At 35.5% G+C, this 11,036-nt stretch overlaps 3 protein-coding genes across 4 annotated transcripts; 2 read left to right on the top strand and 1 right to left on the bottom strand.

Annotated features, from left to right (window-relative positions):
- Window positions 1-755: 755 nt before the first annotated feature.
- Window positions 756-1,989, top strand: LOC105456617 (cytochrome c oxidase subunit NDUFA4-like). The gene is made up of 3 exons (XM_011700805.1): window positions 756-991; window positions 1,066-1,212; window positions 1,684-1,989. Exons 1-3 carry the CDS (start codon window positions 944-946, stop codon window positions 1,738-1,740), a joined length of 252 nt encoding a protein of 83 aa, XP_011699107.1. The 5' UTR covers window positions 756-943; the 3' UTR covers window positions 1,741-1,989.
- A 74-nt stretch (window positions 1,990-2,063) lies between these two features.
- Window positions 2,064-4,899, top strand: LOC105456616 (phosphopantothenate--cysteine ligase). Of its 2 annotated transcripts, none has more exons than XM_011700804.1 (7): window positions 2,064-2,463; window positions 2,828-3,007; window positions 3,092-3,222; window positions 3,674-3,774; window positions 3,888-4,102; window positions 4,180-4,362; window positions 4,437-4,899. In XM_011700804.1, the coding sequence occupies exons 2-7, from the start codon at window positions 2,879-2,881 to the stop codon at window positions 4,617-4,619; spliced, it is 942 nt and encodes a 313-aa protein (XP_011699106.1). In that variant the 5' UTR covers window positions 2,064-2,463; window positions 2,828-2,878; the 3' UTR covers window positions 4,620-4,899. The 2 variants fall into 2 exon arrangements, with proteins under 2 accessions (XP_011699106.1, XP_011699105.1); XM_011700803.1 differs by having other exon boundaries at window positions 2,776-3,007.
- A 93-nt stretch (window positions 4,900-4,992) lies between these two features.
- Window positions 4,993-10,816, bottom strand: LOC105456615 (vacuolar protein sorting-associated protein 16 homolog). Its single transcript, XM_011700802.1, has 16 exons — window positions 10,525-10,816; window positions 10,092-10,278; window positions 9,873-10,001; window positions 8,920-9,064; window positions 8,732-8,850; window positions 8,440-8,615; window positions 7,731-8,103; window positions 7,523-7,650; window positions 7,267-7,411; window positions 7,063-7,197; window positions 6,354-6,515; window positions 6,135-6,284; window positions 5,758-6,005; window positions 5,566-5,662; window positions 5,357-5,460; window positions 4,993-5,270 (listed from the first exon to the last, which is right to left on the bottom strand). The coding sequence occupies exons 1-16, from the start codon at window positions 10,578-10,580 to the stop codon at window positions 5,132-5,134; spliced, it is 2,493 nt and encodes an 830-aa protein (XP_011699104.1). The 5' UTR covers window positions 10,581-10,816; the 3' UTR covers window positions 4,993-5,131.
- Window positions 10,817-11,036: the final 220 nt, after the last annotated feature.

The following is an 11,036-nucleotide window of genomic DNA, read 5'->3' as shown; positions in this document are numbered from 1 at the left end:
TGTATAAGTTTATATGCATCGTCGAAATTAAGAAAATTTAATAGAAAGTTACTAGTTAGTACGCGTATCAAATGGCCTAGTTTACACCGAGCACTTGATACGCGTACTAACTAGAAACTTTCTATTAAATTATCTTAATTTCAACGATGCATATAAACGTATACATGATATATGTATTTAATTAATCATATTAATGCATAGTGTATCAGCTTAGTACATCATTCTTTAAATGCATTGTAAAAATTAAGATAATTTAATAGAAATTATTCTATAGTATAATTTAATAGAAATTATTCTATAGTTAGTACGCGTATAAAGTGTTCGGTGTAAACTAGGCCAATGCTCGGTGTAAACTAGGCCATTGATTAGGTTATTTGACATTCTAGAGATAAAATAATCTTTTTCTGTATGAAATCCAGGATCGCGCGACAAATTACGCAATAAAATGGAATATTTTGATTTGTCAATTCGGATAACGCGACGCGTGACGTGCTCAGTGGGAACGCACCCTGATTATATTATGTTAGAACCCGTTTACATGAATTTTCGACAAACCTTAATTTAATCCAATATTTGACGGGGAAATTAATTATTTATTTTATTATTATAATTAATTCATTGCCGACAGAGTGAGATTTAATCGATTTTTAAATTTACCACTCAAGAGAATCGCGCTCTCGACGATGTTTTTATCCATTCTTATCGGCCGCCTTTTATCGCTTGCGCAGTCACCAAACTAGGTATCAGTCTGAAGGCTCTGCTTAAGGTCAATCTACTGGCACGCTGCTCACTGCTCAGTACGTACTGTATGTTACGTGCTTACTGGTGCTGCAAAAATACTAAAAACAGTGCATCGAGACTATCGAGAGAGAGAGAGAGAGAGTGTGTGTTATCGGGAGACTCATAGAATCTCTTTGAATCTCTTCTACTGGACGCCGCAATCATGAAGATGCAGGGGCTCAGTTTAGCGTCCGTTAAGAAGCATCCGGCCGTGAGCATCGCAAGATGATTACTTTGCGCCGCCGAACGACACTCCATTTAATGCTTCTCTCATATGTTTTTCAGCTGTACCCGCTGTACTTCTGCATAGTGCTGGGAGGCTGCGGCGCGTTCCTGTACACGTTACGTCTGGCAACGCGCAGTCCCGACGTTTCCTGGCTGAACAAGAAGGAGGCCGAGCCGTGGAACTACTACAAGGAAAAACAATACAAGGTAACGACAATTGCCACTTTCCGCACCAAACCTGCTTCGGACGATTCGCGCAGTTCGCGTCTGAAATGTCTGAATTCGGGATATACTTGATTCTATTTAGAATTTTGCCCTCTTTTTTTTCTTCTCTTTGTCCTATAGAAAAACATCGTAAGCACACACCCCATCAAACACCAAGTTACATGTAACGTATTAGTGGTAATTTCCTCACTCCACAATATAACTGTAATATAACATGTGTTATATTATAGTTAATATTGTGGAGTAGGGAAAATACCACTATAACAAGTACATTACATGTAACTTAGTGTTGAACAATTGAAATATACACATGTACGTATATTGCATTAGCCTATAATTATAAATAGAATTCCATCCTGATGTTCAACATGATCGTCTTAAAGTAAGCTTGTTAGCATTTTTGAGGAGGGCAAAGTTTCCGCATGTGCTCACGTTTGTGTCCTTTTCTTATAGTTCTACGCGACGACAGAGGAAATGAGCAACGCCAAGAGCCCTGCGCCCGAGTATTGAGCTGCGTCAATGTCGACTAGTATTTGTTATTAGGAATAAATTGTTATCTGAATCTCTTAAGTACTTTTGTGTCTGAGTAATGCTATTCTCACAACGGAGCGACAGGCACGCAGCAGTCCCTGAATTACTCCCAGAAGTATATACAGCATCATTGAATATAATATATACATTATGTAACTATTAACTTTGGAGAGAGTTTGATTATTTAATAAAGGAATCTGTGTCGTGTAGGCGATGCTGATGCAAAAAGCGCGTTTCTTTTTTTTTTATTAATATATTGTTAATGAATCGACGATTTTTACGTATATTATTTTACAAGTTTCAATGTTGTTTTTTTTATATAAACAAATTTGGAAATAATTTTATACACGCGTGCAGCGTAAGCTTCGTTTTACCATTTTACCAAACGTCTCGGCATGTTAAAATGTAATGAAAATAATATATCGTAAACCGTTATTTTTTTATTTATACATGCCAAAAAGAAAGAAATCGGAACGGATTCGTGTAGTCCTGAAGGGACTAAGTTCTCGCGGCTCGCCTTTCTGCAGGATTCTTGAAAGGAAAAAGCGTGGAATCGAGGCACATGGGTTACTATGTTAGGACGATAAAAACGCCGGTCTACTTCGAACTTCTTAACGCGCAACTGGCGTCGGCAAAACGCTGATCCAGAAGATCGAAGTTCAATCGATTTCTTTTGAGAGATTCGAGGTTACGCACGCCGAGGTTAGTAATCACTTTTCGCTTTCTTTTTGCCTCCGTCAGTTCGACGCTCTTATTTATATATCGCAAAACTCGCGCGTCTTGACGCGAAATCTTTCGCGGAGGCAGATATTTTACGAAATATCAATAATACAGGATAGAATAAATAATATACTCGATGACATTGACGTGAGGTTAAAAGGCTTTTATTACGTAATTCTTCTTTTCTTCAATGGCACCTGCTCCTGATCGGGGATAATCCGGCCAAATATTGCGTAATACGTTTACAGGCCTTTAATGACCTGTAACGTATATATGTATCGAACATTTCCATAGGTCGATCTTCTGTTATCTCGCAAGAGTCCTCACGCAGCAAAGCTCTTTCCAGCTCCTAGTTCCTTCGACTTACCAAGTCGGCCACGACTCGCGACTGTTCACGATGGTCTCAACATGGGAGGATTTCTACGCGAAGCATCCACCCCCTCAGGACCTGGCACAGAACGAACAGGCGCTGAAGGAGTTCACCAGGAAACACCTCGAGGCCGGTAACAAAGTGGTACTGGTGACGGTGAGTCGATCAGGATTTGATGTTATAAGACATGACCTTCCTGACCCGTACTTTCATTCTAACTCTCTACTCGTGATGTTGCAGAGCGGCGGCACGACGGTACCTTTGGAGCACAATACGGTGAGATTTGTGGACAATTTCAGCGCGGGTACTAGAGGATCGGTTTCAGCGGAATACTTTTTGGAGCACGGATACGCAGTTATTTTTATGTTTAGGTAACTGCATACTTCCTTGGCAAAAATTTTTCAGAATTTTTATTCATTTTTGTCAAAATTTTTATATTTTTTAAAGCTTTCATATTCATTTAGGAATTTCTGTAATTTTATAACTTTTTTAGAAAATTCTTCAGATTTTTTATACAAATTGAAAAACCTCAAAAATGTTGAGACTACATCTTTTCTAGAATTCTAGAATATATATGAATTCTATAAATTTATAAATATTTTAAAATATTTTTCATTTTTTTACATTCAATTTCGTTACTTTCAATTTCCAAAGAAATATAAAATCTGAAGTTGAAGGTATTTTTCAAAAATTTTTACAAACTTAAATTATGAAAAACTCTTAAAAAATTCTGTTATGATGTGAACATTTTTTTTTCTCCATGAATAGCATAAATTAACAAAGTGATATTATATATATGAGTATGTTTTTTACATTTTTCAGAATCAAATCTTTGGAACCATTCTCGAGGCACTTTATAGGTCAGAAGTTTTTAGACCTGCTTCAAATATCAGATAATAATAATGAGAATCCTGTTATTACAAGTAAGTTATGAAGAATAATGTGTAATCATAATGTTAACCGATATGTAATCAATTGTATGTAATTAAGAGAGACGTACTTGCAGGCTGATCATATGTTATTACTATTTTTGCAGTACTGCCAGAATATACACAGAAGGTAGCGACGGTGCTGCGAAAGTATAGAGAGGCATTTGATCAGAAAAAATTGCTGCAAATCACTTTTACGACTCTTTCCGAGTATCTCTGGCTACTTCGATCTGCGTGTCAAGCACTGGCACCTCTGGAGAACAAAGCTATATTATACTTAGCAGCAGCAGTCTCGGATTTTTACATTCCTTCCAACGAGATGGTAAATACATCATTCAAATTTGTCTCATGGAATGTACCCCGTTACTTTATTATTATGTATGCATAAATTTCTTTCAGTCAATCCATAAAATTTCCTCAAGTGGACCACCAACTATATCTCTTCAATTAGTGCCAAAGATTTTAGCACCGTTAGTCAGTTTGTGGGTACCGAAAGCATTCGTAATCTCGTTCAAATTGGAAACCGACGAGAGCTTGCTGATTTCTAAGGCGAGGACTGCTCTCAACAAATATCATCATAACGTAAGTATTATATGGCAATGTGCATATCGAGTTTTTTCTCTAAGATATATAATTTTGATGGGATTGCCTTTCAGCTCGTAATAGCCAATATGTTGCAAACTAGGAAGCAACAAGTGATAATTGTGAGCAAGGAGACAAACTACGTCTTATCTCTTACAAACGAACAGTTAGACAATGGTGACGAAATTGAACAGTTAATCGTAAGCGATCTTGTCGAGAAGCATCTGAAGTTTATACGGTCTAAAGAAGTTAGTTGATCAACCTATTTTCACAAGCTGTAAAAATAATTTTAATTTTATATTTTACAAAATGTGCATTATAGACATAAATGATTTTTATATCACAATTAGAGGAGAGAGTTCTGACGGTAATGGGATACTCAGGTTTAGTATATACTACTATATTGTATATACATATCAGCTTTGTAAAGCAATATATAAATGTACAGAATTCAGTTACAAATAACTGCTATTTTGCACAGTAGATATACATTCACATTTTTGTACAGATTATAACAAATAGAATGTCTGAACAGACTTAAAACTTTTTATTACAGAGAGAATACATACATATATATATATATATATATATATATATATATATATATATATCTTAAAATAAACATTTATATATATTTTATATTTTATTGATCTATGATGATTACGTCTTGAATATTAACTGATCTGTAAAATTATTTTAAGATCATTATATCAGACGTTACATTTTTTATTTAAGTTGTATATTAAAAGTTGTATATTAAAAAAAAATCTTAATTTTTAAGACTAGCTAGTAACATGTTGATCTTATCCACAAATTGTCTGTCTGACGACCCACATTGTGCCAGCACAAATGTGAGAGCCGAAGCGTCTTTTTGCTCGTACGCTGTTTGCGCCGCTTCACTAAGCAAACTGCAGAATTACGAATTAGTTATGCTTATTTATATGTGTTATATATCTTTGTCTTTATAAAAACTATATTTTTCACAGGTACTTACTTTAACTTCACTAGATATTTCACTTTGAGATCATCTTTAACTTTGGCTAAGTATTTCCTCGCTTCTAATTTTTCATTGTACTTCAGGCATTCATCTATAAACGGCTTTAAAAAACATGGAAATTATTGAAAATTATTTCACCGCATCGACAAACGACTGGATGTATAATTGTGTAAAACGAATGCGAAGTTTGTTATTTGTTGTTATACCTCGTAGCCAATGGGAGACTTTTTACTTTTGGAGAACTTTTCCAAATCGTTCCATAAACCTTGCTCCGCCAGGCATTGTATTTTTAACCACCAATATCTGTAATTAAAATATCACTTGTAATATTTGTGTTAAAATATCAGTTGTATGAGACAACAAACGCAATTCATTTAACGTTGCGAAGATTAATGTACCTCCGATCTGGTATTTTATACTCCGATCGTAACTTATCCGCCAATTTTAGCTCGTTACGCAATAATAATATTTTCACGGTATCGTGCAGAGGTTTTCCCACGACCGATTCGCGCAGCGTGTCCTCCAAAGATCTCTGATACTTCAACAGTTTTATCTGTTCTTCTGTTAATGACGCATTAGTGTCATTACGGGCTAATCTGAAGTTTTCCTGAGCCGACTGCAGCAACGCGTCTCTCGACATCGTGTTCTAAAAATATGCGGCATGCGTATATCCGTTTAGTTTTATATTATAAAAAGCTATTATAAAAATTAGAATATATCAAATTTATATGTTATAAAAAAAGTTTTATTATAAATGCAAGATAATTGTGCCAACCTTCCGTTGATAACTCTCGGTGATAAACCACACCGCTTGTGAATGGAAGTCGTCGTACTGATTGTAAATGTCACGTAATGTCTCTCTATTGTGACTCTGACAATACTTAATATACAATGCCATCGCGAGAGGACAATGCATTATAGACATCTGCATTAAAGATCAATTATAAGAACACGTAACTGTATTTGCATTTAGAACAAAAGTATTACTGCCTACTTGAAAATCTCCGAGGGTCATGTTCTCTCTGAGATGAAGAATGACGGTATAGACTAGATCCGTATTGCCGCTTTCCACAGCCTTGTGCAGAGCGGCACGCTCCTCGCCAAGTGTCAACAGCAACGGTACCTGTTGGTGTGCTCGTGGTTCGTAGTCGATTAACTGAAAAGACGCTAATGTACCTATACGTTTCTACGGTGAAATATATAATACGGGCTGACCGAAGAAACAAGAAGATTAAAAGATAAAATAACAACCCAAGAAACTTCAGTCAATTAATTTTAATTATATCAAAATATAGAACATAATATGCCATTTATTACTTTATAACCATAAAACTTGAAAATAATATCCTAAATGACTTTCTCTTAAATATATTTTTGCAATCCCTCTCTGAAGTCTCTCATGACTTCTTGTAACCTCAAAGTATTGATGAACTTAAAAATAAATATTCATAAAGAAATTACACAGTTGAAATGTCGCAAGAAGTCATAAGAGACTTCAAAGAAAAAGACTGCAAAAAACGCATATATTCAAGAAGTAGTTATTCGAAGGATGTCATTTTCAAAATGTAATGGTTATAAGAGAATTTGTAAATGGCATATTTGATATAATTAAAATTAATTGATAAAAGTTTCTAAGTTTTTTTATTTGATCACTTTAAATTTTCCTGTTTCTTTTTGGCCCATTTTCATATAAATAGATTTACTTTAATGGCCAATTGCTTTCGTCCACAATCCGCTGCTCTTTTCGCGATTTCGCTATATGAAACACCAGGCGCATATCCTAATTTATCGGCGATCTCCTCTGCTATTTGTTCTTTATCTAACTGCGTTTGTTTCACCTATAAAAAAAATATATATATATATTGTTAATTAAATCATAACATTTCGTCTCCTTACACATTATTTACCTTGTAGCAAGCCCAGTGTGCTAATATTCTACTTTCCCCGTCAATCTCGGGTAATTGCAGGTGACGCGCTATTTGTATACTTAAATAATAATGCCTCCGTGCTACTAGCCGGTCTAGTAGTACTTGATTCGTGAGAATATTAAATCTAGTATCATCAATAAGGAATTCCATACATTGCAATTATAAAAGTTATAATTATAAAAAAAATATGAACATACAAAATGATCTTGTACATCAAATGAATACGAAAGGATACTGCGTATAAGTTAACGGAATGCCCACGGCAGGGTGCCTCACTGCATTCAGGACTCTTAAAATCCTACACATTTGCACGTAATATTCTGAATCTATCATTTTGCTGAATCCTTTTCCAAACTTAGCGGCCTGACGAAGATTTTACAATATTAGATAATTTCTTAAAAAAGAATATCTCGACAAACCGCCTTCGCGCTTGCTCGACTTACCCTCATTAGAATCTTTTGCGTCTCGAAATCGAATTCGTGACTCGCACCGTCGATGCACGCTTTTATCGCCGAGTCTAGCTTGTCTTTCACTAAATCTATGTAACTGTCGGCTTTGTGACTCTTTTTCTGAAACTGCTTGGAGGCCTCCAGGAGGTAGGATGCAGGATCCGTCGAGTTAATTCGGAATATCCTTTGCACGACGTTCGGCACTTTCTGTATCATTTCATGAGAACTGCTCGACAGTACGCGTACCCCATCGATCTCTGTAACTAAGTGCACTGGGCCGTCATAATTGTATACTATAGTATCAGCCGTACGACCCACCACCATTATCGTACTGTTCCAGCTGCATACCACGGCCTCCGTGCCGCACCTGCAAGTGTATTCGTCGAATTCTAATATCCTCTACAATTTATATTTTAACTAAATTTAAATATAATTAAGGCGATGCTGGAAGATTGAAATTACCGACATTACAGTTATATGAATATCTCCGAACTGACTGAACGGAATTGAAAATCCTTGAAATCCGTGAAAGGATTTTCAATTTCGTTCTGTCAATTCGGAGATATTCATACAACTTTTTTTCTTCTTTTGAGTGGCCCGGACCCCTGTGGAAGGGTAAACTTGATCAGTATTCATACAACTGTAATGCCGGTAATTCCGACCTTCCAGCATCGCCTTAAATCGATCAATTGTCTTTACTAACCAAGCTATATTCGCCAGGGGTTCCTTCATATTTGTATAGCATTCGCAATATTTTTCTCGAAAGTCTATCGAACCGATATACAAGTGTCCAGTATCGGAGTAAAGCGCAATGTGCCGATTGTTGCTGGCAACAGCTATTGCTATCACAGTATTGATCTTATTGCTGAAGAGGTTGCTCTAAGAGGTAAAATAAAATAGCTTGAATCAAACATTGATTTACAAATGCTTAAGAGAGAATTTACGTGAATTTAAGTGAATTATAACATTGTTGAACTGTACAATAGTATGCTTACATATGGAAAAGTATTTTGATGGGACTGATGAATTACAAATATTCCTTCTCTATTTGACAGAATCACTTGCGTCTCCCTGTCGCAATGTACCATATACCAGCAATCGATTGGTCCATATCCTGGAAGTAATGATTGTAATGCAACCAGCAAAAAATGCAAGGAATGCACAAATATATTATTATATTTACTTGGCATATCGGTGATTGGCCGGACTTTAGGCTCAGACACGTTGTTCACTAGAAATATACGATTGGCAGAAGTCAAAACGGCTATCCCAGTGCTGTTAGACGTCGTGAAAAACTTTGCGTCGATAACCTTAGTATCCTTAGCTGCCTTGAAGGAAAAAAATTAACGCGTGTAAAAAAATGTCTTCATAAATAAAGATTTATAATTAATAATAAGCGAAAATTGACTAATATGTGAATAACAATAATAAACGAAGAGAGGTCTTATCTGATCAGATCTTGATCTAATATTCTTTTCGCAATAAATTCTTTACAGAAAATCACTCGGGTTACTTTGATAAAACTTGAAACATACGCAAAGTTTCATCAAAATAATTCAAATGGTTTTTGAAATTTTTGGAAAAAAAGCGAAATTTTTTCTTCAACTTTGACACTTTGTGTCTTTGAAACTAAGCCGTTTCGGGCATGTAAAATTTTTGTCTTGAATTTGCACGAGGAATCACTACTTAAAATCTTTTACATTACTTCGTATTCACTCTGTATATTCCAGCTTTGGTTTAGAATTGTATTACAAGATCAGCAAATGATCAATGCACAGTTTGCATAAACTGGAAAATTTACACAAAAATTTTATTATACCAAAAATACTATACCAAAATATTATTGTTATATTATTAAAATATTATTATAAGACATCTCAATCAAATAAAGCCTCTCTTTCCTTATATGTATTAGGCCTATTTCCATAAATGTAGATTAACTTTGAATTTCAGTTTAATTTATGTTAGGTCCATTTCTATAAATGTAGATTAACTTTGGATATCAGTTTAATTTACTCTTTATCTTTTTCTAATTCTTAAAAATAGAAAAAGATAAAAGATATGTTCAACAGAAATTAAAGTTAATCTACATTGGTAGAAATAGAGATTTGTAGATTTATATCTCAGGCAACTTACATTTCCCATACTAAAGGTATGCTGGTATATTCCGAACATGTCATATATGAGAACCATGCCGTCGTCTTGCACACACAGCAATTCCTCTTGCTGAGACCAGCCAAACGATATCAATTGACCACTGCTCCACTGATAGAAAATTAAGCAAAAAATTAAGTAAAAAAAACAAATTAGATATAACAAAGTCACATTTGTATCTGCAAACCAAAGAGCTCTCACTTGCAGTCTGGCTGTCAATTTCCCTGACGACGTGTATAGCAATATTAAAGGCTTACTGGCTCCTTGGACCTTGACGAGTTTCTTGGGGTTTCTCGTCACAGCGATGGAGCCCCCATACGGCGCCGCAACCAACAGATTGTTGTTGGAAACCTCGTGCTGAAAGGATATCGGGTACAGCTCGAATTTGCTACAATAAAAATCGGTAACGTTAGTGTCGTTAGTGACAGCACGTGCATTAATGTCAGCTTATCTGTCATACAAAACCTAACCAAAAGCGTTGTACTTGTCACACAAGTAAACAATATCAACAAGGATTTATATATAATTCCAGGTTGTGGGTATCTGAATATCGACCACAACTGATGGAGTCTTTTCAAAAAGAAAAAAAATTGTATTTGTCAAAAATTATAATATATATGAAGAATATATTTACCGAAAGTATACGTCCCGTCCCAGAGGAAACCAATCGGCTGTCAACATCGCCGACATTTTCGGCGCGATTTAATGCGAGACTTCTTCTTTTCTTTACTGATACCTGCTCCCTTTTTCTTCTTCTTCTTTTGTTATGGCTCCGCCCTGAGGTCGAGTCGATACAGTCAGGATCCTGTGAGAAATCTTACAGAAGGAGCAACGGATGCTCCAGGGAGTGAATGGTTAACCTGAAATAGCTATTCTGAGTAATAGCACAGTATAACCAGTAGGTCCACTCAGCGAAAAACTGAGTCTTCGCGCAGGTATCGCCGCGCAACTTTTGTTTTGGGTTGGATCCAATGAAATGCAAGACGATAGGAACGTACATACATATGTGCAGACAATTTATAAGCAATTACATCAGAAATTTTCTTTAGTGATCACTCCTACGAATAATTGTTACTAATAAAACGTTTTATTCGATTGAATTTATTGATTATTACACATTGAATTTATTGATTTACTGTATCGAAA

The sequence above is a fragment of the Wasmannia auropunctata genome, unplaced genomic scaffold (assembly GCF_000956235.1).
Source record: "Wasmannia auropunctata unplaced genomic scaffold, wasmannia.A_1.0 LD335628.1, whole genome shotgun sequence".
Lineage (NCBI taxonomy): Eukaryota > Metazoa > Arthropoda > Insecta > Hymenoptera > Formicidae > Wasmannia > Wasmannia auropunctata.
The sequence above is the reverse complement of the archived record's forward strand: the minus strand, read 5'-3'. Positions and strand labels throughout refer to the sequence as shown.

Bases quoted from the DNA above. Each gene is read 5' to 3' on its own strand.
- LOC105456617 (XM_011700805.1), top strand. From the start codon at position 944: ATGAAGATGCAGGGGCTCAGTTTAGCGTCCGTTAAGAAGCATCCGGCC. The intron at 992-1,065 runs GTGAGCATCGCA...TATGTTTTTCAG, and splicing joins CCGTTAAGAAGCATCCGGCC to CTGTACCCGCTGTACTTCTG. The intron at 1,213-1,683 runs GTAACGACAATT...CTTTTCTTATAG, and splicing joins ACAAGGAAAAACAATACAAG to TTCTACGCGACGACAGAGGA.
- LOC105456616 (XM_011700804.1), top strand. From the start codon at position 2,879: ATGGTCTCAACATGGGAGGATTTCTACGCGAAGCATCCACCCCCTCAG. The intron at 3,223-3,673 runs GTAACTGCATAC...TACATTTTTCAG, and splicing joins GCAGTTATTTTTATGTTTAG to AATCAAATCTTTGGAACCAT. The intron at 4,103-4,179 runs GTAAATACATCA...AATTTCTTTCAG, and splicing joins ACATTCCTTCCAACGAGATG to TCAATCCATAAAATTTCCTC.
- LOC105456615 (XM_011700802.1), bottom strand. From the start codon at position 10,580: ATGTCGGCGATGTTGACAGCCGATTGGTTTCCTCTGGGACGGGACGTA. The intron at 10,002-10,091 runs GTGAGAGCTCTT...ATTTTCTATCAG, and splicing joins AATTGACAGCCAGACTGCAA to TGGAGCAGTGGTCAATTGAT. The intron at 5,271-5,356 runs GTAAGTACCTGT...GTAATTCTGCAG, and splicing joins AAATATCTAGTGAAGTTAAA to TTTGCTTAGTGAAGCGGCGC.